We start from the raw sequence: 25901 nt of genomic DNA, 5'->3' as shown, positions 1-25901 counted from the left end.
CCAGAGCTTATTCCTGCCCTCCGGCTTCTGTTAACAAGCCGGGCCGTGTAGCTCAGTGGAAGAGCACTAGCTTAGACTGTGTGAGGCCCAGGGTTCGAAAACCAGCACTGGAAAGGAGAACAGGGTGAGGAGACAGAGACTGCACAATTACATTGGGGGGCGGGAGATGGGGTAGAGTGTTCGGCAAACTGCAGGTATTACTGAAATCAAATACACACAACACGAATTCTAATAAAACCCTACCAAAGGGTCTGTATGCAAAGTCAAATCACCTACGATGACATTCACTAAATGCATGTTCAAGTTGGAATTTTAGAGATCTAAATAAAGCACATCACAATATTAGTCTTACTGCCATTTCCCCCAACAGCCCCTAGTAAGAACCAGAATAACTCCAGCTCTTTACAATAGGAACGTCCTCACTCAGCCCACTGTGATCACTTGGGGGGACCTAAGCAAAAATCAATGCAAATAAGAAGATCTTCTCGGAACATCTGGGGCACTGAAGCTCTAACAGATGGCCTTGTCTAGAGAGTCAAACTTTTATCTCCAGCACCAGAGGGGAGTGTGGGACTTAATTACCAGCTGTCCTAAGCAGCACGCTTGGCCTTGAGGCATTGTTTAACCACTATTGTGAGCCCGGGAATTACAAAGCACACATGGACACAGGGACAGACAGGGAGCTCACAGTCAGTACAAATCACTTAGAGAAAAGCGAGGCAGCTGCAGTGGTCAAAGGCTTGTGATAAACATGCAAAAAGAAGAGAGAGACTGTGAAGTAAAAGCAACGGGGGAGTCCCCATCTCAACCATGTCACTTCGGTTTGGGCTCGTTTGCTGAGGCAGAGTCTTGTTATATAACCCAGAACGGCCTTAAAGTCATGCCTCAGCCTCCCCAGTGCCAGGGATTATGGGGGTGTACCGTCATGCTTTGCTGACTTGGTTTTTAAAATGAAAATATTTTTCCAGGTGAAATGATCCCCTCCTTTTCTGTATGCACAAGTCAGGTTGTGAATAACCATCAAAGCATTCAATGCAAAACGTATTTGAAACCAACTGTTAATAGCATGTTTCCAACCCCCTTTAATAACATTAATATGTAATGCTCACAAAAAAATCTAAGTAACAAGATCCAGCTTCATTTTCATCTTTCTAAGATGAAAAACTAGAGTTTCTCTGGTTTCCTAGGCAGCTGAAAAAAATTATGTAAGCAACAAATATGCCCAAGGATACACTACATCCTACAGACACACTATAAATAGTAATGGTTAGGACTGCAAGCAAACATTTTAAATTTTTACACCAAGAACTCACATGGACCAGACTTCAAAGTCTGGCTTTGACATTTAGTAGCTGGCTACTTTCTTCATTTAAAATAAACAAAAGAAAAAAAAACTATTTTTAGGGATGTTATAAGGCCAAATATAAATAATTTGTATAACATAGTTATATAATATACTTAAAGGTACATAAAGAACACTCATTAAAAGGTCGTTTACTTAAAAAGATTTGGCAATTAAAAAAAATCACATGAACATCACTTAGTACTACCCACAAGCCTTTGGGAGCTGAGAAGCAAAGATCTGAAACAGCGTCACAGAGAGAAGGAGATACCAACCCAAGGTGGTGAAGACCGAAGCCAGATAAATTGCTCTTAATTAAAGTCTTAACAGGAACGGAACTGCTCGAAAATGAAGGTAGTAGCTGTGTTAACAGGAGTTAAAGAGAGGTCAACACAACTGAGAATTAAAAAGTCCACATGACTCACAGGACTCAGGGACAGAATGACGATTTTAAGATGGGAAAAAACTGAGAACTGGGGAAACCTATTCATTTTATGATGCACTTACAAAACTAAATGAAGCTGGGTGGTGGTGATGCGCACTTTTAATCCCGGCACTCAGGAGGCAGAGGCTGGCAGATCTCTGAGTTCAAGGCCAGCCTGGCCTACAGAGCAAGTTCCAATACAGCCAGTGCTACACAGAGAAACCCTGTCTCAAAAAAAAACAAAAAACAAACAACAACAACAACAAAAAACCAAACTAAAACAAAAACCCCCCATTCTATTTGGTATTAGATATCAGTATCTCCAAGTGGCCTTGGATCTAGCTTCCTAGGTTTATTGAGAGTCTAGGTGCTGGTTAGTTTCTGTTGTCAACTACATAATCTAGAGTGCCCTGGGACAAAGAAATCTTAATTAAGGCACTGCCTGATCAGTTGGCCTGTGGCCATGTCCATGAGAAACTGTCTTGACTGATGATTGACTGAAGATGGCACAGCCCACTACGGGCAGCACCATCCCTAGGCAGATGGGTGTGGGCTACAGAGGAAAGCTAGCTGAACACGAGCTAGATTGTGTGTGAGCCAATGAACAGTTCCTCCACAGGTCCTACCTGGAGATCCTGCCCTGACTTCCCTCAACGATGGATTTGTAAACTAGAAGTGTAAGCCGAAGAAACCCTTTCCTCCCCATCTTGCTTTCGGTCACAGTGCTTTATCACAGCAACAGAACAAAACTAGAATATTCTATCAGATTGCTGTCCAGTGTGGTGGCTCAAAACTGTAACTGGCAGTCTGGAGGCTGAGGCAGGAGGATCACTACACCTTTGAGGCAGGAATGGGCTAAAGTGAGACTCTATTTTAACAGAGAAGGAGGGAAAAGGACAGATGGCAAACAAGGGTAAGAGTAGGAGAAGGGGAGGGCTAGCAGGACAGTGTGGGAGGAGACGGAGGGAGGGGGAGAGACAGAGGGAAGGGGAGGAGACAGAGGGAGGGGGAGAGACAGGCACAGACTATCAAGTTCTCAAGGGAAGGTGTGTCTTTAGCTAGAACTATTGGACTTGAGCACTTAGCCGCATACATGTGAGGGATGTTTGCAGCTGTTTTCTCTTTTTACTTTTTGGGGGCCCATCACTCAGCTCCCAAATAAACACATGGAGATTTATCCTTATTTATAAATGTCCGGCCCTAGCTTGGCTTGTTTCTAGCCAGCTTTGTTAACTTAAATTATCCCATCTACCTTTTCCCTCTGGGCTTTTACCTTTCTCTCACTTCTGTAAATCTTACTCTTACTCTGTGGCTTGCGGTGTACCTGGGTGGCTGGACCCTGGAGTCCTCCTCTCCTCCTTTTCTCACTCCTCCCTTCTTTTCTTTCTCTCCTTTTATTTATTCTCTCTGCCTGAGAGCCCCACCTATCGGCCGTTCAGCTCTTTATCAGACCAATCAGGTGTTTTAGACAGGCAAAGTAGCACAGCTTCACAGAGTTACACAGATACAATAAAAAGAGCGCAACACATCTGTACATCATTAAACAAATATTCCACAGCATAAACAAATATAACACATCTTAAACTAATATTCCACAACAGATGTTTGGGATATCTTGCCAAAATATAATCAAAACGGAGTAACACTAACAGCCTCTTAACTTCTAGTGCACATGGAATCTTGTAAAAACTTGCAAGGACAGAAGTGTGCAAGAGGAAGAATGAGTATGTGGTCGGATACATACAGTTGTTTCCTGACAGGCCCGCTCAGGCTGACAATTATAAACAGCTATGGCTGTCTCGAGTTTCTCTGGTTCTGGGAACTATTTAGATTAGAGAAGAAAGGCCCCAAAAGACACATCATCGTTATGGGTTCTGGGGATGTAGCTTGGGGAAAAAAAAGGGAGAGAGAAGAGGAGGGGGAAGAAAACCAGGAAGAGGAAGCAGGGCAAGAGGAGGAAAAAGGAAGAGGAAGCAGCATCAGCAGCTGTTACAGCTCATTTGTTATGAAGATGTATTTTCAGAAATCATCTAGTTATGTCTGGATGTAAAATCTCTATTGTATACATAAAAGTCATAAATAGGCAAGTATATAAAACTCTATTATAAATTTAAAATATAACCAAGCACTAGAGAGCATATGGGTATAATTTGTTAGCTGTGCTAAGAACCTTTAGGGTAGGAAAAGGACAGAACCCGGGATAATCTCAGATTTGAGAAACATATTCGCAGATACTTACAATATGCAAAAGTTTTAACACATCCACAAACCTGTAAAAAAAAAAAAAAAAGCAGTAAGAACTTTTTAATAAGCCAACTGGGAAGAAGAGTCTTCTGAACTGTTAAGCTGGTACCTACACTTTCTCAGAGCTCATGATCTCCTTGGCAATGTGACGGACTTTGCTTTTCATCTCAGCATCTTCATCCTGCAGATAAAGAGTGCATTGAGAAAGTATGAATTCATAAACATGGGATCAGCTCTGATATGAGCTGGTTAGACATGCAATTTCATCCTGGTCCTTAGGTTTTTCTGAAAGCACACAATTTATACTACACAATACCTAACGGCAAACATGGGAGTAAATTAAATAAGATGACACACCATGATAGAGAAAAATCACAGGAGCTGAGAGAAATCAGGAATGCAATTGGGGGACAGGCGCCTTTAATCTTAGCACTGGAGATTTAGGCCAGCCTGGTCTACACAGTGAGTTCCAGACCAGCCAGGGCTAAATAAACAGTTCAACATGGAAATATCATATCCTATGAAGAAAACACCTAGGCGTATCACAAGAAACCTAGGGAAGATGGAGGGTTCTAGGCCAATTTTGACAACACTACAAGACTGAATTAAAAAAATAAATAAAAATAAAAGTACTCTTGATAATGCAAGAAGATGTGTTATGAAGAACTATTAATGGGTTGTGTAGGTCAAATCACTGTCATTCTACAAGTACAGTTAATCAGGGCTCGTCAAGACAGTATATATCTGGCATCATCCCAAGGACATCTTTTCATTATTTCTCTGTGTGAACATTACATGCCCCAGCGAGGACACAAACTGCCCATGTCTGGGGGAAAAATGAAGATGACTTGGAAAGTGCTTTTGACATTTAGCTGAGTTTGCTGTTGTTTGCAGGGGACAGACGGAAGAAATTTCTCTTTCTATTCTCTGAAAGATCTGAAAACACGGTTCCTTCGTGAAGAGGAATAAATAGTAAATAAGGAACACGCAATGAAAACATTTCCTTGAGATGAAATGACAGCTGGAACGAGGGTGGGGATAAAACTTAGCAGTACAAGTTTGCTCAGCATACCCAGGGCCTTAACCCCGGAGCAGAGCACGTATGTACATGCTCATGAACACACACACACACACACACACACACACACACACACACACACACACACAAATAAATTAAAATTAAAGAGTGATTTCCACGACTATGAAAAGGGAGAAGCTCCGATGCTTCTGTAGAAAAGCATCAGGCCCCATTTCGTAAAGTTTCTTTCTTTTTCTTTTTTTTTTCCATTCTTGTTGCTTTGTTGTTTGCCTTCTTTCCAGCATTGGCAGCACCAAGACAGTTACTTTGTGCCGCCTCAAGAACTAGTGGGCAAGGAAATGCATAAAAAGTCACCATGGCAATCCGCTAGCCATTCATTAACAGAATGCCACTGGGGTCGGGTGGGGGATGTGTTCAGCAGTGGCTCTCAGAAGCAGCCTTCTCTCCACTGAAAAGGTGCACCATCCCAGCGGATCCACTTAGCACTGCGACACTGCAGAGGATTATCTTAGTCCTTCATTTCTTTTAAATTTTCTGTGGTGCTGGGTATCAAATAAAAAGGGCCTTCAGCATGCTAGGCAAGTGCTCTACCACTGAACTACACTCAAGCCTTTTCTTAGTCCTGAAATTGGTTTTCATACGGCTCCAGAATTTCCATGTCAAAACAAAGATAGAAAATAAATGCAGTTTTAAAATGAGTCAACTCTCTGGGAGAACACATTTTAATGATAGCTAAAATGTGTGGCTGCTTGTGTTCTGTACATACTTTAGAGTCCTCTTATCTACTTAGCTAAGCATAGCCCCATGAGTCCAGTGGGTAATAATGCTTAAATTTTCATTTCAATTTGTTTTGTTTCATTTTGAGACCGGGCTTTGCAGTAGCCCAAACTGGCCTCAACTCAGTCTTCCTAGTTCAGCCTCCTGAGTTCGGGGATACAGGCACAATCACACCTCCAAAAGTTCATATATTTTGTTCTAAATGTTCTTCAATAGGTTTAGATTCTGAATTTTGTTTGTTTGCTCCAGTGCTAAGGACTGATCTAAGAGATGTGCACATGCTAGATAAGAGCTCTACCAGGGAGTTCACATACTCAGCCCCCAGGAATCCAGACATATATTTATTGACTTCCTCATTTATTTTAATGTGTATGTGTGAGTGTGTGTGCACCAAGCACATGTAGGAGCCATTGGAGGCCAGAAAACGGCACTGGATCCCCTGGAACTAGAGTCAAGAGACAGCTGTGAGCAGCCATGTGGGTGCTTGGAACCGAACCAATGTCCACACAAGAGCAACAAGTAAGCACTCCTAACCACTGAGCCACCTCTCCAGCTCCTGGAAATTCTTTTTAAATTGTAGTCATGTCTGTGCTCATGTAAGTTAGAAATACAGGGGAGATCTTTGTTTTTATGTTCATTTTAAAAACTGCTTTGGAGACGCTTAGATCACAAATAGTAGTTGTAGTCCTAAGGATGAATACGTTCAGATACAGCAAATATATACACGAAGAGCAGAAGACTCACTGACTACAGAGACTGAAAGTTGATTATTAGGAGTTTGGGTGGGGGTTATGGTCAAGAGAAGAGGCTTGCCCAGCATGCTTGAGGTCCTGGGTTTGATCCTCAGCAATACACCTAAAAATGGAGTGAAGTGAAAAGAAAATCCAGATTTCCAATTATTCATCTAAAAAGTATTGTATCACTGTATCACAGGACAGGGAGATGACGTCATTAGTAAAGTGCTTACTATGAGCATATGCAAGCTTGAAGATAGTTAAAAAAAAAAGGTGTGGCACTGGGCACCTGTGACCCGAGCATGCGTGGAGACAAGAGGAGCCCTGAGTATGCTGTCCAGCTGTCTAGCTGGAATACTGAGCACAAAGCAGCTTCAGGGAAAGACCATTCCCCCAAACAGGAGAAGAGCAATTAAGAAAGACATCGCATCTAAACCCGGGGGTGGCGGTGGCGGTGGCGGTGGCGCATGCCTTTAATCCCAGCACTCGGGAGGCAGAGGCAGGCGGATCTCTGTGAGTTCGAGGCCAGCCTGGTCTACAGAGTGAGTTCCAGGGCAGGTACCAAAACTACACAGAGAAACCTAGTCTCAAAAAACCAAAAAAAAAGGGGCTGGAGAGATGGCTCAGAGGTTAAGAGCACTGACTGCTCTTCTAGAGGTCCTGAGTTCAATTCCCAGCAACCACATGGTGGCTCACAACCATCTGTAGTGAGATCTGGTGCCCTCTTCTGGCCTGCAGGGATACATGCAGGCAGAACATTGTATACACAATAAATAAATCTTAAAAAACCAAAAAAAAAAAAAAAAAAAAAAAGACATCTGACATCTTGGGTCTCCATAGACAAATACATATATGTACACACAGAAACACACACACACACAAAATGTATAAAATTAAAATTTACGGTATTAAATAGTGCATCATTTTTAACTTCTGGTAGTAACCCTAACACATTTCCCCAACATTCACCGCTAAGCACACACCCAATATAATTAATTACTTTCCTATCAAGACATGACAAATCCAAACATTCTACAATATTCACATTAAATATTCTTTTTGTGAAATGTAACACTAACCACTAATTTTTTTTTTCTTTTTGAGGCAGAGACTCATGCACTCAGGCTGGACTCAAATCTGTTGTATGGCAGACTGGACGTAAACTCCTGGTCCTCTTGCCTATACTTCCTGAGGGCTGGGATTGCAGGCGGGTGTTGCCTGTACCTGTCCCTTCCGTGGTTTCTTTTATCACAGAAAAGTTTGCATGCAATGTCAAGAAACCCTTCTACTGATATAGACTATTCCGCCAAAAATACTCAGAGAAGGCAATAACCCAACTATTTACGGAAAGAATCTTTAAGTGGCAAATGTAAGGGCAGTTTTTCCTGTCAAAACACTTGAGAAGAGGGCACCTCCACTGAGAAACCGCCTCGAAGCCTGAGCTATTACCTGTGGAGCATTCCCTTGATTGCTAACGTACGTACAGGAGCTCAGCCCACAGTGGGCAGTACTCTCTCCTTGGACAGGTAATCCTGGGCAGTCGAGGAGAGCTGAAGGTGAGCCTGGAATGGAGCCAGTGAGCAGCATGCCCTTGTGCTCTCTGCTTCAGTTCCGGCCTCCAGGTTCCTACCTTGACTACCAGAGCTTTGGCTTCCCTCAATGATGGACCGTATCCTGGAAGCCAAAGAAACCCTCTCCCGTCCCACCTTGCTTTCGGCTATGCTATCTATCCCAGCAACAGAAACCAAACCAGGACGGCTGACTACTAACTCAGAGTACATGCAAATGCAGTCTAATTAGCATGTTTCTCCTTTTCCTCCGCTCTCCATTTCCACTGCTAACGGGGTTTGTCTTCTGCCCCCACTAACATCCACTTTTCTAAAGCGGGTTCGTGAATGGTTAAGACAAACGCGTGCGTAAGTTTTGTTCAACTCAACTCCAACCACTCGCTTTCCACTCCATTTTTAAACAGAAGGATAGAGACGTGGCTAACACCCTTCAGGAGACGCAATCTGACCTTGCAGACCAGATCTCAGTCATGCACTAATGGAGGGGAATGCATATGTGTTTGCACACATGTACCCATGGATAACCGATATTCTGAATACTTACCAAATCAATGCTTTTCTAATTACATTATGCATTTCTCCTTATGCCTGTTACTATAAGGTTAATGCTAATGAAGGACAATACATAGTTTTAAAATTAGAAATTCACTAAAGGCCTAGGAGTATAGTTCAGTAATGCATAGAAAGTTTGAGACCCTACATTTGATCCCTAGCACTATTCCCACCTCCTCAGCTCCCAACCCCACATATATTAACCGACAAATCAAGAAGGTGTGGACTAGAGAGATGGCTCAGCAGTAGAAAGCACTTGCTGGCCAGGTACAGTGGCGCACATCTTTAATCCCAGCAGGTAGGGCGCAAGGACAGTCAGATCTCTGTGAGTTTGTGATCAGCCTAGTCTCCATAGAGTTCCGGATCAGCCAGGGCTACACAGAAAGACCCAGTCTGAGGCGAACAAACGATATTTGCTGTTCCTGTACAGAATCGGGGTTTAATTCCCAGTACCCACATGGCAGCCCACAACCACTGTAAGACCATTTCCAGGAGATCCAGTGTCCTCGCTGCTGTCACAGTCAAAACAGACATGTGAAACAAAGCTTTCTTTTCAGGTATAATTATTTTGGCATTTGCCTTATTTCCTTTCCTCCTCTTAGCACTGGGGCTCTACTCTCTGCTGAGGGCCTTGTTCTACTGAGCCTAAATCAGCCAGAACCATGTAGAGTGGGACCCTCCATATTATGCAGATACACCATCCCTAGGCAGACAGCATGCTTCTACTACAGCGAATGACAAAATTACAGACTAGAAAACTTGTTTATACATCATAATTCTGAAAAAGGACTAGTATCCAGAATACACACACGCGCGTGCGCGTGTACACACACACACACACACACACACACACACACACACACACACACACACCCCTCTGATAACCATGGGGCTCATCAGTTCAAGAGCACTTGTTGTTCTTGAAGAAGACCCAGGTTCAGTTCCCAGCACCTACATAGTGGCTCACAGCCATCCATAACTACATTTCCAAGTGATCTAATGACCTCTTCCAGTACCAGGCATGTATGTGGTACACAGAAATACACATAAAATAAAAACATTTTTTTAAAAAAACCTCTGCTAACTCAAAAAACTCAGAAATGAGAACAGATGTGAGCAGACATTTCACCAGCAGACGTAAGAATAGCCAGCACGTACAGGGAAGTGTTTTGACATAGTTCTGTTAAAACTACAATGAGATAAGACCTCACACCCACAGAACAGCTATAACTCAAACCATCAATCAAGGCAGGCACAGTGGCACAAAGTTGTAAGGTAGGAGGATCAGGAAGTGGAGGCCAGCCAGGCTACACAATGAGATCCTGTCCCAAAACAAACAAACAAAATGCAGGAAGTTGAGGGAGAACGGTCTCGAACTGTAAGCCATCCTAGACTATCTACTGAGACACTGTCTTGAAATACAAAACCAAGTAGGCTTTGGCGAGATGTGGAGATACTGGGCCTTGTACCCACTGCAGGTGGGCATGGGAGCCCTTATGACGGGGGTTTCTATAGTTACCTAATATCATGGTATCATGGAGACAAAATTTACATCTCTCTCTTTCTTTTAAATGTTTTAAGTTCCATTCTCTCTCTCTCTCTCTCTCTCTCTCTCTCTCTCTCTCTCTCTCTCTCTCTCTCTCTCTCTCTGTGAACATGAAGGTCAGAGGTCAGCCAGCAGGAGTTGATTCTCTCCTTCTACCATGTAGGTCTCATATATTAACTTCAGGTCATGGAGTCTGGCAGCTTGGTGGCAAGCATCTCTACCCACTGGGCCATCTCACCAGCCCGTACTTCTTCTCCTGGTATCGTGAGCTTGTTCCCGAGAGGAAGGAGTCAGTGGCATCCTCATGCCATCCTTCTACAACACGGAGCTACTATCTGATCTCGCTGACATCTGACAGCAAAGTCAGTATAAGAAAGAGCTCCACGGCAGCCAATCCACTGCTCTGAAGCCGGGGCTGACGCTACTGACCACCAGAATCACAAGGACAGACAGCTTACAGTTCAGAGTCCCAGGTAACTGTTTCAAAACTTTAAAACCATGGATCAGGGATGGAGTGTGAGCATTTGAAGAAGGGATTTAAAAAATAGCCCAGAAAAGGGCAAGCAAATATAAGCACAGCACAAACATGTGTGTATGTATGAATATATATATATATATATATATGTAGAAATACCATAATGAAACCCATTATTTTATATAACTAGAATTTATTAAAAAGAAGTAGCCACAATCTTCAAGAAGTGAGCAAAGGGAATAATCAACCCACAACAGACTCTCACAACTCTGACCCTGCTGGGCATCTAAGGAGACCACACAGAGGCAGAACATGGAATCAGGAAGGCTTCCCACAGAAGACGCATCTGATACCCGTCAGTCACTGTAAACATTCAAACAACACCTTCAAGTGTGGTGTTCGGACAGGCTGCCCACAGGAGCACAGACCCATGCACAGCTGCCTTAATATGGGATCAGCTATGAGCTGGTTAGACATGCATTTTAGCCCTGGTCCTTTGGTTTTTTTCTATAAGTGCACAATTCATACTACGCAGCACAGAGAAGGCTCTCCTCGAGATCTGCTCCTCTAACTCAAGAGCGTCATCCAAAGTGAGTGTAACTGTCTTGCATTTCCTCCCCTAAAAATTCCCTTAACCAGGGAATATGAAAATAGGAAAAGGTCTCCGCCTACTGAGACCTGCTAAAGACAACCCTCTCCCTTCTTTCCGAGGACTGCCACCCAAGAGAGACTTGATCTACCCAGTGACACCCGGTGCTCACAGCACATCCTCATCTACCTTCACTTCCCTATGAACTGTATGGCTCTCCTTGGTGTTCCTTATTTTTGTGTGACTCCCACACACATGCTAACAAATGTGCCCGCCTTTTCTCTAGCTGCTGTGCCTATTCAGCTTATCCCTGCTGACTCAGACAGGGAACCTGTGGAGGAAGTGAGAACTTCCTTATACCTACTGCACATGCCCATGCATCAATGCCAGAAACCTGAATTTCTCTTCCTTGTCAGTACCTCCTTCTGAGTCAGCAAAGCCTGCTAACTTAGCCTTGTGACTATTTCCTTAACGCTCAGTTGATCCGTCCCTTAACTGAGTGTGTTGGACTTCTGTCACTTGACAAAACACCCAACACCCAGCTCAGGAGAGATCTAACTGACTCAGGGTTCCCGGACTTCGGTCAGTGGTCTCTGTACTGCTCTGGGCCCACGGCGGCAGAGTACATCAAGGCAGGAGCGTGTGCAGAGGAACCGCCTGACTCAACAACTGTGGGAGGCCGAGGGAAAGGCAGGATGCCTCACAGCGTGTCCACCAACTCTCTTTTCCTCCCACTCCTCCACACCCCTTACCTGAAGGCAGCCAAACTGGAACTACCTGGTGATGCCACGTGAGTTCTGCCCTTCCTGGTCTCTTTCTAGACACCTTTCCTTTGTTCTGGAATTCCCTTCTGGTCAAGACCATCTTCCCTTCCAAGGATCTGACTGCCATGCTCCAGTTCACTCTGAGATAAGAGTCACAGGTCTTCCCTTTATGGAGGCTGCCCTGATACTCTCTTCTGACACCTTCAACGGACTAGATTACTCTCTTGTTCCCATATCATTTAAGACACCCAGTGGATTGTTACTCTCTGTTGAAATCTCCTAGTGCTCTCTAGTCTACCTATTTACTTTTGTATCCTTCTGAACAGAAACACAGTGCCTACTCCACTGTTCAATGAAAATTCATGAACAAGTAAATGTGTACACATGGCTGCCATCGTCTTAGAACCTGAGACCATTGCTGGCTTCAGTGGCACGTGTGCTAAAATTGGAACGATACAGAGAAGATTGGCATGGCCTCTGTGCAAGGATGACAAGGAAATTCATGAAGCGGTCCATAAAAAAAGAAAAAAGAAAGAAAGAAAAATAAAAAAAGAACCTAAGACTAGAGCACATGGTTTGATATGTTACATAACATAAAATACAAACGCAAACTCAAAATCTGTGGCACATACAATAAAGTATAGTGGCTTGAACTGAATAAGGGAATTTAATCTAGGAGTCTACGTAGTTATCCGTTTTGTCTTTTTCTATGATTTATTTTATTTTTAGATCTGTTTGGGGGTGTATTTTGCCTGTGTGAATGTATGTGCACTGTATGTGGACTTGTATGTGCGCTGTATGTGGACCTGGTGCCTTCGGAGGTCAGAGAGGAGGCTGGATCTGCAGATGGTTGGGAGCCACTATGTAAGAGCGAGGAACTGAACCTGGGTCCTCTTAGAGAACAGAAGGAGGTCTTAACCACAGAGTCATCTCTGCAGCCCCTTACTTTAAGTTTTTGGGCCATGGTCTTACTATATAGCCTTGGTTGGTCTGGAACTCACTACATAGATCAGAAGGACCTCAAACTCATATTATTGCCTGCTTCTGTCTTTCAAGCGCTGGGATTAAAGGTATTTGCCACCATTTGCTCCACCTAAGATTTATTTTAATGGTGTGAGTGTGTGTGTGTGTGTGTGTGTGTGTGTGCGCGCGCAGATGCTCACAGAAGCCAAAGCTTCAGCTGTGAGCAGCCTGACACGGGTTCTGGGTACCTGCTAGGAACCAAATTCTACAGGAGCAAACGGTCCTGGCTCTGAACCACTGGGCCATCTCTCCAGGCCCCTATGTTTCCTTTTAAGCCAGGAAAATTACAGAGTTAAATAAAGGCATGTTATTAGCAAGGAAATCAATGGGTTGTAGTCATTTGAAAGTAGGAAAAAGTCAAAGAACAATAAATATTAAAAGTTCTATATTCTCTCCATCTTGTAAGAACAGTCACTGATTCGGACCCAGCAAAACAATGATGGGAACTGGTCTTGAAAGACCTCAAGAGGCATGGTTGGCATCTCAGACTTCTCAGCTAATGAAATTGTATCACATTTCAAAGCAGACTGCCTCTTAAATAACAACACCTCCCCAAAGTAAAGCATATTGTTATGGAAGTCAAAACACTAGCCACAGACAAATGAAAACACGTTGTCAAGGGTCATAAAGTAAGTCCCACAAATTCCAAAGCAGAACCTTTGATCTGAAATCCAGTGATATGCTCTGATCTTTGGATAACAGCCCAGCTTTGTAAGTTCTTACCAGTGTTCTCTTCATTTCATAGTTGCTCAGTACCAGTGATGTCCAATGATGTTTTCCCAGTGTGTTTAATACCAAGAGGCCTTCTCTATCATACTCGAGAGTTCTACTTGCAAGAGAAGAATGTCAACAGCAAGACCTGCCCAAGGCACAGCTCTTTATCATTTTTACGTCAAAGATGAGGTGATATCATGATAATACCTAAGGACAATGTCCTGTCCAATCTCTACTCTTCTCTTCACAAAGGAATAATCATGAGCTACTTTCAGAAGATTTGAAAAGGAACCGAGAAACAAATATTCTGAGAAGCTACAGAGTACATGTTCTAACCACAAAGAAACAAAAGGAATACACTCCTTTTTAAAATTTAATTTAATTTTTAAATTTATTTCTTTAGAGTAAGTCTCACTAAATTGTCTTGGCTGGCTGGGAATTGACTATGTAGAACAAGATGGCCTCAAATTTGCAGGAATCCTCCTGTCTCTGCCTTCCAAATTCGAAGGCCATGGGTATGAGCCACTATGCCCCAACACGTTTCTTTAAGACAAACACTTATTAAAAACTGAAAGAACAATAGACTACAATCTGAAGAACTTCCAGGGAGCTAGAGAGACGGCTCAGATGGTAACGTGCCTGCCACACAAGTACAAGGGCCTGAGTTCAGATCCCCAGTGCCGACACAAAAAAAACTGGACAAGCCAGCAACCACTCCTCTTGCTGAAGCGGTGAGCTCCAGATTCAGGAAGAGCTCCTATGGAAACAACAAGGTGGATGAAAATAGACCTAGCCACCTGACAATGACCCTTGACCTCTATGTGTACGTGCACAAGCACAGATACCTGTTCAACACTCCTTCACACATACGTACACACCTAAGAATTTCCAAAGGGAATTAATACAGATTTCCATGGCTTATTACTCTCCTCCCAACATGTTCTATGGACATCATTTAGCTTCTGTGAACGATGCACCAATTTGTTAGCAGAAACAGACTGTAATTAAAAACTCCAAATCAGGGGTTTTCAAGCAGGTTACACAGCCTTTCTACAATCCCTTTACCTCACATGAATCAAAGACAGTACACACTCTAGATCCCGTGGGAAGTTTTTGCTGTTGTTTGGGGATTTTGGGTTGTTGCTATTGTTTGAGGCAGGGTCTCACTTTCCAGCCCTGGCTGGCCTCGAACTCACAGAGCTCTATCTGCCTCTGCCTCCTAAGGGCTGGGATTAAAGGCATACAGCATGACACCTGGCTGTTTTTATATGCCATAAAATGTGGTTTTACTCTTTAAATAGTTCAGTGGTTCTTAGTGAGTTCAGGGCTGTGCAGCCACCATCACAATCTAAATTTAGAATTCTTCCTTATCTCCCAAAACACTCCGTGCCCGTTACTAGATACTCTCCGTTCCTTCCTATGACCAAATACCACTCCACTGTGTAGATACAGCACACCTGGTTTTTTCACTTTTCAGTTGACGAGCATTTAGATCCTCTCGTTGTGGTAGTAGTGCTCGCATCTAGCTGCTGCTCAGACCACAGAATCTGCGGCAGCCACCATTCCCCTCTCGGACACTGACAGACTCCCTACTAAGACATGGCGAATCTCTAGCTAACAGGCTTTCAGGTGCCTGAGCACCTCACCTGGGGTGAATCAGTAACAAAGAGAGTACTGGTGACCACACATCCTGCTCCCCATCTTCTTCCCTTCCTCCTGCCCGGGAATCAGAGAGCCTGACTGCAGGCAGGTGCTGTGAAACTACCACCATTCTCAGAGCGTCACTTTTGCCAGGTGGGTCCTAATTTTCTCTCCTCACAGCCCCCACCATGCTGTCTATTGATGGGCCAGGAGCACAAACTCTCCTCAGAGCCCTCACCATGCTGCTATCGGTCTGTCTCTCCATGGCGTCAACAACTATTCTCATCAACTTCTTACCTCCAGCAATCCATCTTAGCATCCCCTTAAACTCCCACCTGAGACCTTTCAACTATGAACAATGATAATATGAACATTTTGGTACATGCTTTGGTGTAGACATATATTTTCATTTCTCTTGAATAAGCAGGTACTAAATTTAGAATTTGGGGGCCACATACTGACTACAGTTAAGCTTTTGAAGAACTTCAACTATTTCACAAAGTACTTCTTCTCCTTTGAAATCCTCCACATTCTCACCAATACTTCTGTTGTTATTTTTGAGTTACGGTCTAGTTACAGTGTCCTGGCTGGCCTGGAACTCATTATGTAGACTGGGCTGGCTTTGAACTCATGTCAATCCTCCTGTCTCTGCTTCCCCAAGTGCTGGGGTTATAGCCATGTGCCATGGAACCTGATTGAAAGTAACTATTTGTTCAAGGTCAACCAGCATAGCAGAGCTAAGTCTGAAATACAGTCTTCCCTACTGAAACACAACAGTGTCTTGAATACAAAAAACCTGCTTCCTTACTCGGCAAAGACAAGGGACATGTTAAACAGTATGTATTCATTGGCAAACTCATGGAATGCTTGCTATGAAATGTTTAAGATTTCCCTTGCTTTATGTAACCAGTAATAACTAAAAATCTGTTGTGCACTTGCTGTGGGATGTCCTTCTGTACACTGTGAATATATGTTGCTCTCATTGATTAATAAAAGCTGACAGGCTGGTAGCTGGGCAGGAAAGCCAAACTGAGAATGCTGGGAAGGAGAAGGGCGGGAGTCAAGGAAGTCACCAGCTAGACGCAGAGGAAGCAAAATGAGAATGTCTACTGAGAAAAGGTACCAAGCCACATGGCTAAACACAGATGAGAATTATGGGCTAATTTAAGTGAAGAGCTAGTTAGTAATAAGCCTGAGCAAATGGTCAAGCTTTTATAAAATGACATGGAGACTCTGAGTGGTTATTCGGGAACTGGAGGGCAGGAGAGAACAGTCCGGCCACGTGCACTCACTCTGTGCAGACACTGTCCTCAGCAGAGCTACCATCTCATCACAGCCCTTGGAATAAGGGCACCATCAACCTACAGTCTACTTATTTTTATTCTTCAGAAAGGGAAACAAGGATTTAAAGGAAGTAAGTTGATCAAAATCACAGAGCTTGGGAGAGATGGGAACCCAAACAATTTCATCCCAAAGACTGTGTTCTCCTAACCACTATGAAAGCAAATGACCTAAAGACATTCACTAGGCTATGGTTAGGCGGGTTAACAGCTGTCTAGAAAGGGAGCACTAACATATTCTACTACTGCTGTTGTTCCAGACAAAGAGACACAATGTATGTTCCTCAGAGCAGCTGAGAATTCTAAAGGAGAGACATTATTGATGCTACTGGTACAAAGTTAAAACAAAAATGCTACATGTCCACAATTAACTAAAAAGAAGTCCCATTAAAAAAAAGAGGGGTGGGGCCAGTGAGATGCCTCAGTGTGTAAAGGTACTTGCCACATAAACCTAAAGAGCTGATTCCCATCCCTGAAATCCACACAGGGTAGGAGAGAACTGACTCACATAAACTGTCCTTTGAGTTCTACAAATCTGTGATAGTGCATGTGTGTGTGCACACATGCACACGCATAAATGATTAAAAAAGGTAAAGATTTAGCAGGCATATTGCAATATGTCACAAGAGGATATGAAACTATGAAATAAAGACAAGAAGGAAAGGCAGGCACAGAGACAGAGGGAGAAGCCTTAGGTTAAGGAATATTTGTACACTGTGTGAAGATGTGCCCTTGTGATTGGTTTAATAAAAAGCTGAACAGCCAATAGCTAGGCAGGAGAGGTTGGGTGGGACTTCCGGGTAGAGAGAGGAACTCAGGGTTAGAATCTAGGCATGTAAGAGATGCCAGCCAGACACCAATGAAGTGGGACATACAGCATGGAGGAGAGGTAAAGAGCCACGTGGAAGAATGTAGGTAGATTAATATAAATGGGTTAATTTAAGTCATAAGAGCCTAAGCTAAAGGGAACAAGCCTAAGCTAAAGGTCAAGCTTTCATAATTAATGAGAAGTCTCCGAGTCATTATTTTGGGGGTGGCGGTCCCGAAAGAAAATCCAACAAGACAGACCTACTCCACTTAGGAGTTTCCACTGAGCACAAAACGCAGGAGTGAGCCCGGCAGTGACAGAAGGTGACGTCGGAACATGTCAGAGCCTTCCCTAACACCGTGAACCAGTCGGAGCTCCAATGCTAGGTGGAGATGACCGTGGCTCCCGCTTCAGTACAGAGAGAAACTGGACAAGGTCCAAGGGAAAGGAACAGGAGAGAACAGCAGTGTGAAGCAGGAAAAGCAAGAGGACAGCCCGATGTTAATGACGGCTCTCCCACAGTACTGTTTGAATGTTCTCTCTCAAGCTCTCCACAGGCTCTGGCTCTCTGCCGTCATTGAAATTCTGGTCAAATATCACTTTCTCAGAGGCTTCCATCCAAAGCAGCCACTGCCCTTTCTAGCACATGACTGTTAATGTTCATTCGCAGCCTGGAAACACTGAGCTTCTTCCTGTTTAAGGGTTTTGGTCCCTCTTCCTCCCCCATTGGGATCAAGGGCCACGGTCACTGCTAATGTCTGACCAACACGGAAGCTACCTGGGACATGAGGGGTATCCTTGACATACTGCAGGATCTGTATCAAGAACAAGCAACACAGAAAGTGGGCTTGCAAAAGAGAGCCTGAAAGGTGTGAGTGAGGCACTGGGACAGTGCCATTACAGTCAAGCAACTCCCTCCGACTGCTGAGTAAGTGTACCTGTAACGGTCACTCAGCTGTCGGGAGCTGCACAGATCCCTCTGCCTAAGTAAGTTCTAGCGATTACTTCCAATAACCTGATCTGATACTTAATCCTGTCGAATAGGGGGTAGGGTGTGGGAAGGTGTATGGGGGGGGTGCCTGTTTGTTTTTGAAACAAACAAAGAAACAAAAGCATAAATCTCTGGGGCATCCGATTGCTTTCGAGACAGTGCCTTACTCTATAGCCCACGCTAATCTGTGACTTACTTAATCTGGAACCTAAACTCTTACTGTTTAAGCCCCAGATAGCCTTGAACGCGTGCCAAACCTCTTGCCTCAGCCTCTTAACTGCTAGAATTACAAATGTGCTACCACACCAGGTTCAGAAATTAAGTCTCATCGGCGAACAACAGAATCACTGAGCTCGAACCCCATACTGGATAATATTCTAAATTTTTTTCACACATGAGATCTTTTATAAATAATATTTTGATCTCATTTACAAAGTGGCATTCTTTAAACCAAAAAGATTAATTGGCTTCAAGGAACCCAAATCATAGCTGGTAACCCATTTTTTTAATATTTACTTATTTTATTATTTTACGTGTTTACGTGGTTTTGCTTGCATGTATGTATGTGCACCACATGACAGATCAGAAGAGGGTGTCAGATCCCAGCTGGGGTTACAGACAGTTGGGGGTCATCATGAGGGCACTGGGAATTGAGTCCAGGATCTCTGTAAGAGCAAGAAGGGCTCTGAACTGCTGAGCCAACTTCCAGCCATGGAACCCAATCTTAGATAACCACGCTGTGCCATTCATTAAAGGGTAAAAGCAAATTCAAACAGTGCAACAACATGCTAAGCAGGAAGCATGGATTTGCAAAACACCACAAGGCGACAAGGGTTTCCTCCTTGGCTTGCTATGTTGTGAGGAGCCTTTAACATTCCATTCTGTGAGACTCCCAAAATGACACGGGGACACTGCTGTCATGCTAATTGTCTCCCTTTCATAATATCTTATTCAGATGTGATTTCAAATGCAACATGTAGATGTTTATAATAAACTAAAACAGTACAATGAATTTCCCTATCATAACCTTTATGAACATATGGACAATCTTCATGTCTCCCAAACACACACACACACACACACACACACACAAGCATGACTACATACACACATCACCCATCCTCACTGGATTTGTTTAAGGACATGATGACTACGTTAGTAACAGTGAGAGAGTTAACCCACTCATTGTCACCTTGACAGGGTCTATAATAACACAGGAGACAAGCTTCAGGGCACAGCTATGAAGGAGTATCCCTGTGCTGGCTGGTTGTGTGTCAACTTGACACAAGCTGGAGTCATCTGAGAGGAGGGAGCCTCGATTGAGGAAACGCCTCCGTAAGATTAGTGAGTGGGCAAGCCTATAGGACATTTTCTTAATTAGTGATTGACGGGGGAGGGCCTAGGCCATAGTGGGTGGTGTCATCCCTGGGCTGGTGGTCCTGGGTTCTGTAAGAATGCAGGAAGAGCAAGCCAGAGGGAACAAGCCAGGAAGCAGCTCCCCGCCATGGCCTCTGCATCAGCTCCTGCCTCCAGCTTTGAGTTCCTGCTCGCTTCCCTCACTGACTGTGGTTCAGGACGTGAAAACCCAATCAACCCTTTCCTTCCCAGGTTGCTTTTGGTCACAGTGTTTCACCGCAGCAGTAGTAACTCTAAGTAAGCCGAACCCCGTTGGGTTAACTGACATGGGAGGACCCACCTTGACTGTAGGTGGGTGGCACCATGCCATGGCTGGAGTCCTGGACTAAACACAAGGGGAGAGCAAGCTGGGAACTAGCATCAGGCACTCTGTGTCGACATCCGGGACACGAGGGACTGCACCCTTGAACTGTGAGCCAGTTATCCTCCTTCCCTTAAGTTGGTTCCTTGTCAGGTATTTTACAGCAGCACCATGGGAAGTAACTTGTACAAAGAGCAATCTTTGTTCTGTCCTTAAAAAGACGTGATCAGGGCAGTGAGGTAGCTTAGTGGCTAAAGACGATTGCTGCAAACCTGAAACCCCGAGTTCGAACCTGCAAGCCTCGTGGTAGGGGAGGACTGACTCCTGCAAGTTGTACCCGACTTCCACATGTGTACCACCGCACATAAGCATGCTCGCTAATGTGCCCCCCCCCAAACACAATAAACTTATTTTTAAAAATTTTAAAGATGTGATCAAGCCTCAAACACATATATTTCCCTTCTTTCAAGAAATTTAAGAACACCCTGGGGTGTGGTGGCTCATACCTATAATCTCAGCACTCCGAAGGCTGAGGCAGGAGGATTGCTATGATTCAATGCCAGACTAGGTTATACTGTCTCAAAAACAAAACAAAACAAAACAACAACAAAAAAAACCCCACAGTGTGCTAGAGAGAGGGCTCAGTGTTTAAGAGCACTGGCTGTTCCTCCAAAGAACCCAGGTTCAAATCCCAACTCACAACTGTCTGTCTGTAACTCAGGCTCCAGGGGATGTAAGACGTGCATGCAGACAAAACAACCATACACATAAAACGAAACAAAAAAACAAAACATAAAAAATCCACAGCAAAGAAACGTGAGAATTAGTGGCAGGACAAGAACAATCCCTAAGAGAGATTCATGATCCAGACATAACTATGTATGTTTATACATACATACATGCACATATAAAAAGCCTGTGGACATTAGTAAAATAACTTCTCAAAAACCACTAAATAATCCTTAGGTTGGATATACAACAGTGTAGGTGCTCCATTACAGCAGGAACAAGACTTAAACTTGAAAAGCATTTCCAGACTAACTCACTAACGAGGGCTGTTACTGTTTTCCTATCAGTGTGATAAATAGCATTCCCATGCACAGAGACAGGCCAAGAAAAACAAAAGCAGAAATAATTAATTGTCAAAATATACCTGTTTATCTTCCAGCGGGTCTGGCTCTCCTTTACTGGACTCAGAGCTGACATCATCTTCATCAGAACTACTGATGACTTCCTCATCAGAGGGCAGGTCACCAAGACCAAGATGATCATCCTGCCCCTCCTGGGATGTTCCAGAACTGCAGCAATAGAGATACCCATTAGTTATCTTCAACAAAAAGGAGGGCTGGCCAAACCAAACCAGAACCACTACCTGATCCTAGTCATGTGTGACAGACTGCAACCTGAGGGATTGGGGGGTGGGGGTGGGGGGCGGAAAGAGCCAGGTAAGCCAGAGATGTCTTTTCCTTTCCCTGACTTTGTGTTTAAAAGTCAACATCAGACTGACAACAGGAAGTAACTGGAAAGAAGTTTCCCAGTAGCCTCCACTGTTTCCACAATCTCTTCCTTAGAAGACCGAGTCTACTGATTCCTGGTGCAAACCAAGAGGACTTCTAGGGAATACACTAGATGTTGTTGAGAACTTCGGCCTTGATCTTTAAAGACAACAACAGAACGCCAAATCTGTAAAGCTTGGGAAGTACTGACAGCAAGTGTCCAGTAGTTACCAGGAGTAATGGTGAGCACGTGCCCATCACCCTCGTTCTCACTGATATGTACCTGCAGTTCAAGAGGTAGGCAGGACAGTGGACCTGGAGGATGTCAGGCTCCAGCCTCCTACAGAAACAGAAACCCACGATCTAATGACCTTTAAACAAGCCCTCCCTTCAGGTGGTTAATGACTCAGCTTGAAGTTGGAAAAGTACTTCCAGGCCATGTATCAGCTCTTCCTAGTCAGCCTGACCTCACCAAGGCTTTGCAGTGTGTACAGACAGCTCTCATGTGGCAAACAGCCACTGTTTCAATCCATTCTGTAGGGGGAATTCCACAGTAGAGTTTCCCCAGGCGGATGATGGGAATCATTCCAGCATAGGATGTACATACTCAGAAACAAGATGCTTTTAAAAACTGCCTAGGACCAGGCTGGGTATAACCCACCCCAACATCTGGGGCTCCAAGTAAAAGGATGGAAAGGGTGGCCGCTGAGTTCAGGCACAGCGTGAAACTGTCTCAGCAAACAACAAACTGCTTTTCTGCTGCTGGTCGGCCGTTAAGTCTACCACAGCATCCACAGCATCCACGGAGTGGAATGAATGGGTGAATCCACTAAAAGATCCAAAGAAAATCATGAGGAAAACCACTCCAGCAGAATAGAAATTTACATTCCATTTCTGCTGTGGCTCTTTTTCAGGTCCCAGGCAGGTCGGTCCCTCAACTGCCAGAGTTCCAAAGGATAAGGATTTCTAATGAGAATCTTAAAAGTGAAGGATACATTTTCTGCCAGGTCTTGATTACGCTGCAGAATAACAGCCTCACCTTTGGAAGCCATCCCTGAGGTTCAACTGTTACACAAACCAGCTGGATCTAGGCAAAATGCCAAAAGGAACACCTCCTACCACCAACCACTTGGCTTCCTGTTACTCAGTGGCCGGGGCCTCTTATCACTCAACTGGGTGGATGCACACCTTTATCATAGGTGGCCTGGACAAGCAAAAGACTCACATCCTGGGGGGGGGTGGGAGCGGAGGCAGGGATTTTCCAGTCAGATCACTGACAGAATTAGCTATTCCCAGGAGCAGGGCAGGGAGCCAATTCAGTCGGGTTATTAGTTTTTGATTTGCATTGGCAAGAATAATTAAAAACAAATAAGACGTAGACCGGAGCTCCTATCCATGTAGACAGAGGTAAACACACCTTCACCTTTTCGGGGGGGTGGGGATTGGCCGTGCTGGGGACCAAAGAAGGCTGGACATTGCTCTGGACAAGGGCTCTCTCACTGAGCTACACAGCCAGCCCCACCTGTTTTCACCTTCATCCCTTACTCCTTTGACCCTCTAGCCTTGCCACCTCAGCACACATTCCTAAAGTATGCAAAACTCTCAGCCCCTCCCCCGACCTGCAGGAGCAGGACCTAGGTGGAGCAGCAGAGACCGAAGCTCTGTTCCAGAAGGCTTTTCCCATGAGCCCATCTGTGGGTTTTCCTGGACACGGGGATTTCAGGGGGTTAGTAGTGAGGACACGGGGCTTTGATTTGGGTTAGAGTTGAAAGGTGCTTCTCTGGCAACCATTTGAAAGGCTTGTATTGAGACAGCTAGCTATTGTCATTGCTTTTAGGAGTTCAAGAGAGAATGTGATGGCACACACCTGTCATCCTAGCTAGCCAGCAGAAGGCTGAGACAAGAGGATCTGAGCTTGAGGCCAGTCTGGGCTCTAAAATCCAAAGGGACAACAGCCGCCAAACCAGCCCCCGAAGGAAGTGCAAAGGTCACTATGTCAGAGCAGGGAGCGAAGCTGTCAAGACCACAGGGTTGAGCATAGGGCAGGGCAGCAGGGTCAATCCCCCCCCCCAACAGAGAGTGAAAACAAAACTACATGAATCCAAACACTGACATCAAACCGTGGGATACTCGGGACTTCCAAAGATGGCTTGCGGATGCAAAAATCTTCCCAGATCCTCTTTATCGCCTCATCACTGATTGGTTTATTTGTCTCTCCTGGCCCCTAAACTACTTCATAGCAACACAATCACTAGTTTTCCTCATTAACACGTAAGCACAAGACAACTGTGTTTTCAGCTGAATCCCAGCATGCTGCCTGACAAGTACTTTTCACCCTTTTTGTTTGTTTTTCAAGACAGGGTTTCTCTGTAGCCTTGGCCCTCCTGGAACTCTATCTGTAGACCAGGCTGGCCTTGAACTCAGAGATCTGCCCGCTGGGATTAAAGGTGTGCACCACCACTGCCAGGCTACTTGTCACCATTTTCAATGGTCCAAGGATGAAGCTGGGGACACAGGGATTGAGAGGAAGGGATGGATGAGGGGGTAAACAACAACACCACCACCACCACCTCACGGAAGACCTGAAGATTCAAAGACCTGGTTCCAGCAAAACCAGTTAGACCAGCGAGAAGGGACTGTAAAGGGGAAGAGAGCATGCATCCAGGAACTAACTACACTCACTTGTTTATTTTTAGAACAGTTACTAAACTGTTTACTCACATAATTAACTGCAGCTTCCAAGTCAACATAGATAACTTCAGGCTTCTGATAAGGGCTGGGGCTCCTTACCCATGCCAATCCTGCAGTACGGAACTCTGCTAACCTTGTATTCCCTCGGAAAGGACTGCCTAACACTGCTTTGCAGGCTAACGGGACAGGCCAGTGTTTCCTCCACATCTTCCTGTCTGGTTCGTCCACATGCAACAGTGGAAGAAGGCTTCAGGGGCCTTCCACAGCAGAGCACACACTCAGCTCCACCTCCCTGAGCCACCCACTCCAGGCCAGATTTGCTTCTGGAAGGAGACAAATTTCTAGAAAGTCAAGAGAAATCAAAGCCAGAAATCAATTCCTATTGGGAGGCACCGTCCTTCGATTCCAACTGCCATGGTCTCTTAAATGCCATCATAGTTTTTAAGTTAACTTTTTCCCATGCTAAATTCTATGGGGACAGAACATCCTCCGCAGGAAAAGTACATCAAATTGTATATAAAAACTTAACAGCAACAGTCCTCCGTTAGAAAATATTTCATTGGCTTCCTCTAGATCTTAGGAACATAAAACCTGCAGAGTTGAACCAGAGAAAACACCCTTCTACACCAGCACTGAATAAACACCTCAGCAAGGGAGGGGCGAACGCACAGTGGACAGCCGGAGAAGCAGAGTGAGCAGCCTAGCCACCCGCCCGGGCCCAAGGGGAGGAGAACATGTGCGCATGCTCAGGATGCTGTTACAATCCTTGTCAACCACTCCCAAGCTGTGTCTGGGGGGGCTGTGTGCTTCCTCTGGCTGCTTTCATATTTACCACAGAATGAGCAGGAAAGCGAGTATTAAGGGACTTGAAGGATGAACATTGGACAAGGAAACTTAATTTTTAATGATCTATCAGTTATTATGAAAAGCTAACCATAATTTCACCAGAAAGTGGTTACCAGCCCCAAACTGTTCTTACTTAAGTCCTCTTTGAAGTCCTAGAGTAAGTCTGGAATTTCCCCTACAACAAGCAGGGCGGTGCTCTTGATTGTTTTATGAAAACCTGGCCCAGCCTACAAAGTAGGCATGCTGGTCATTTCACCTGCCAGTAGACCTCTTAGGAGTCATAGATCCCTGTCACATTTTTAGGTTTTCCACACAGAGGATAGTATGTGCAGAGCCTGGGTGGCAACCTAAAAGTCAGGAGATAGCAGAGTGAGAAGAACGCTATCTGATGTTCTGAACAAGTTCCATAGTCAACAATGGGACTCTGCAGGGAGGTAAATGGGTCATCTGCAGGTCTTCCCTGCAACTATTTTTTTTTTCTCTCCGCCCCCTCTTCCCCTTTCTTCTTCTCCCTTTTTTCCTTTTTCCTCTGGAGACAGAGCCTTACTCTAGTCCCAGGCTGGCCTTGACTTTTGATTGT

The 25901-nt window shown here is 44.5% G+C and overlaps 1 protein-coding gene and 1 non-coding gene across 2 annotated transcripts in view; one reads left to right on the top strand and one right to left on the bottom strand.

Moving 5' to 3' along the window:
* The window catches only part of Fgd6 (FYVE, RhoGEF and PH domain containing 6), a 119115-nt gene that overhangs the window by 57949 nt on the left and 35265 nt on the right, over nt 1-25901 (bottom strand). The window contains exons 3-5 of the mRNA XM_052753152.1: nt 21442-21586; nt 4124-4191; nt 4006-4036 (exon numbers count right to left, since the gene is read on the bottom strand). Of these exons, the coding sequence (XP_052609112.1) occupies nt 4006-4036; nt 4124-4191; nt 21442-21586 (244 nt within the window). The remainder of the gene's footprint in view (nt 1-4005; nt 4037-4123; nt 4192-21441; nt 21587-25901) is intronic.
* LOC128120126 (U6 spliceosomal RNA) lies at nt 12473-12576 on the top strand. The gene has a single exon (XR_008221776.1). It is a non-coding gene; the product is annotated as a U6 spliceosomal RNA (small nuclear RNA).

Source organism: Peromyscus californicus, unplaced genomic scaffold, assembly GCF_007827085.1.
Source record: "Peromyscus californicus insignis strain IS unplaced genomic scaffold, ASM782708v3 Scaffold_24__1_contigs__length_46423439, whole genome shotgun sequence".
Taxonomy (NCBI): Eukaryota; Metazoa; Chordata; class Mammalia; order Rodentia; family Cricetidae; genus Peromyscus; species Peromyscus californicus.
Note: the sequence above shows the minus strand (reverse complement) of the source record. Positions and strands in the feature narration are given on the sequence as shown.